General features: G+C 35.2%; 1 protein-coding gene across 1 annotated transcript in view; it reads right to left on the minus strand.

Moving 5' to 3' along the window:
* Positions 1 to 259: 259 nt before the first annotated feature.
* Positions 260 to 3,101, minus strand: part of LOC118430745 (carbohydrate sulfotransferase 11-like) — a 246,314-nt gene continuing 243,472 nt past the window's right edge. The window contains exon 6 of the mRNA XM_035841761.1: positions 260 to 2,048. Coding sequence (XP_035697654.1) covers positions 1,857 to 2,048 — 192 coding nt within the window. The 3' untranslated portion in view covers positions 260 to 1,856. The remainder of the gene's footprint in view (positions 2,049 to 3,101) is intronic.

Genomic DNA, 3,101 nt, shown 5'->3' on the forward strand with positions numbered 1-3,101 from the left:
TAGATAATCTCTACACAAATGTGCTAAAACAAACGTGTATGTTCCGTTTACCAAACACGACGTGAAAAAGGGATTGGTTGACTAACTGACACACCCACCGATACCAGCAGGACGAAACAGCGTTTTACACAAACAGTCAAATGTGGGTACTTTTTTGGTGACCCCTCAAGTACGAAGGCCCTGTGCTCGTTTCGAGAGTTCACAATCATAATGAGTCTGTAACCATATGGAAGGGCATCACACAAGCATGTTATTGATATATGATACATTAAAATTAAAGCAGATACATCAGAAAAAATAATTAACCAAAGTTAACATTCCAATTTTGTTGTTGTTGCTCCTTTCCTTGAATGCGATGGAGTCCATGATATTAAAGGTCATATCGCTAGCATGCCTAGAACCCCTATCCCTTCTGAGGAGCACATATCCGGGTATTTTTATAGTATCGTCTGGAAAGTCGTCACACAGCTGAGTTTCGGTTAACCCTGTTATGTCGACTTTTCTCTCAGCAGCAAGGATTTCTAGTTGTGCATGCTTAGCCAGAAGACTTTGTATACATGTATAGCGAAAATTCCTTATCTAGACGGCTTTAGCCCAAATATGACATCATGACGTAATATATATAATTACTTGTTCATATTACGTCATAACGTTATCAAAATTACAAAAAAAATACATTGTACTAGGTAATAAACAAAACGTTAGCTATAAAAAATACATTGTTGGTCTCCCAAGTCTTTTGTCGGCAATGACTACCAAAATGATGATAAAATTAATTTTCACAAATCAATGCCTTATTCATTCCTACATTCCAACATCATAATTGCAATTCTTTTCTGGATAAAATACGTTTTGCGGCAGTGTGCTGCAAATGAAATAATGTTTTCCTAATAAAAATGTTTATTAATTCTTAAGAGCAAATGTCTGAAGGATCTAACTTTGACTAGAAGTTGAAGCAGAATCCTATTTTACTTCGTCGCGTAGAGTACTTTGAACATGGCTAAAGTTCACAATTTTCGCAAAAACAACAAAACTGAATTAATTTCAGGGACAACCACATGACAACTACACAAGACCACAAATTTCGCAACAATGCAATTAATAGATAATCAAATTATCTATATGCGGTACAAATTTCAAGCTAAAAAAAATTAGCAGAGTGGCACTTAAAGCGTTTCAAAATTTGCCCAAAAAATTCAATTTTTTTAAGCTTGAAACATCGCATTGTTTTTAGGCTGCCCAAGAGCAAAAATGTTGAAAATTTCAACAAAGACAAAATGTTGGTCTATTTAGATCTGGTTTTGTTTTAACGATAGGTTTAAAGGTGTTGGGAAGACAATGCCGTGAAATAGACTGATTTCCCTGTTTTTAGATCCAAAACTTTGGCAAAATGGCCATTAAACTTAATTTGCCCGTTACCATGGCAACAAGAAGTTTTGATCAAAAAGACGGATGCAGACGGATGCCAACAACAACACACATTTGCTCTCAACGTACATAATGTAAATCTTTATCCCTTATTACTTTGTCACAAATGTAAATTGAACAGTAATCAAATTTAAGGGGGTATTTCCATATTTTCTATATAACTACTAAGCAGTGAAATATTTATTGGCCAAAAATATGCCCCATAAAACAACGAGTTATACATGTAATACGAGTTATCTAATAAAACATCCTAAAATACAAATAAGTAATGATTTCAGAGAGCTAAAGCGAAAAATATGTTTTGACAATAATCTTTGACAATGTGTTGTATATTATCAAGATATAGCGAGCTCTCTGTAAACAACTAAGGCTGCGATAACTTTAATACTTCTTCTTCATAGGAATATCCGAACATCTCAAAGTCAGCTTTAAACTTTCTTGCAACTCTTCTCAAATCTTCTAATGGAATTAATGCGAAGAGGTTCCGAAAGTTTTTTCTCTGCTCCTCTTTTTTTTGTCTGTGGCAGTATGTCATCCCGATTTGTGACTCCCACTTTCCGGAGAAAGAGACGCAGGTCATCAGCTAGCGTCTCTGTGTGTGCTATGTAGTCATAGTGAATCTAGAAAAACAAATTTAATGTAGTATTTTATTATTTACTATATATGATTAAAGCTGGTAGGGTTAATCTGAAGGAATAATGTAATTACACATTCTACATGAAACAATATTATTTGGGTATTAAATCAGTGTTGTTCGTAATTTTTTTTTTTTTGTTGCTTTTTTTCTTAATTCACTGGCTTTAGGCCTAGCAATTGTTGTTGAGCAAGGAACTGAGAAACCGGGTAATGGAAACCCGCTATGACCATAAAACGCCCACGTCAGCGTCGGACTGTTCTTTTAGTCACCCCTTAAGCCAGCTAGCTGGTCGGCTGGTTCGCAATTGCCTGGGTGGTCTCGAGTACATTTCGGGTCATACGCGAAACTTTCGCCCAGGATGTTCGGCACGGTGAATAAACGGCGATTCATTGGCCTACTACGTACGGTTAGAGCGTTGAAAAGAAAGTCGTTGACAAAAACGAAAAGTTAAAAGATAAAAGAGCTTAGTTTGTGGTCTGCATATTATGCAATAGAATTCCTAATTTGCAAAAAGAATGATTGGCATGGATCATTTTGAATGAAGTTTTCTTTTTTTTTTAAATCTCTGTAACCCAATCTTGGCTGGCCTTTGGGGGGATTCCTGTATCCGAGATAGGCTTGGGCTATAATGAAAAAAATCGCAAAGAATATTCTTCTCTTCGTTTTACCTTTTTAAGATGCTGGTATCGTTTTGATACATTTGGTAATATAAAGTAATCATAACGTCATAATACATTGTTTGTGGCTAAACCGTCTAAATCGGGAATTTCCGTTCTGCTTAAAGATGTTTAGAAAAATTGACTATTAATGTCTTTTTACTAATATTTGAGTCTTCCAAATATTTGCCAATGGCAACGGCACTGATATCAATTTTAAGTGACAAATTGACATGGAATTTGTGTAAAGACACATAACCAGATTTAACGGTTGCTAATGACGTTGTCCACCGTTTTGGTTTCTGATCAAATATGTCTTTAAAGTAGCATAAATATGAACATTTAACAATGTAAAATGCAACATAAGATTACAAGGGATG

This window comes from Branchiostoma floridae, chromosome 1 (assembly GCF_000003815.2).
Source record: "Branchiostoma floridae strain S238N-H82 chromosome 1, Bfl_VNyyK, whole genome shotgun sequence".
Classification (NCBI taxonomy): Eukaryota; Metazoa; Chordata; class Leptocardii; order Amphioxiformes; family Branchiostomatidae; genus Branchiostoma; species Branchiostoma floridae.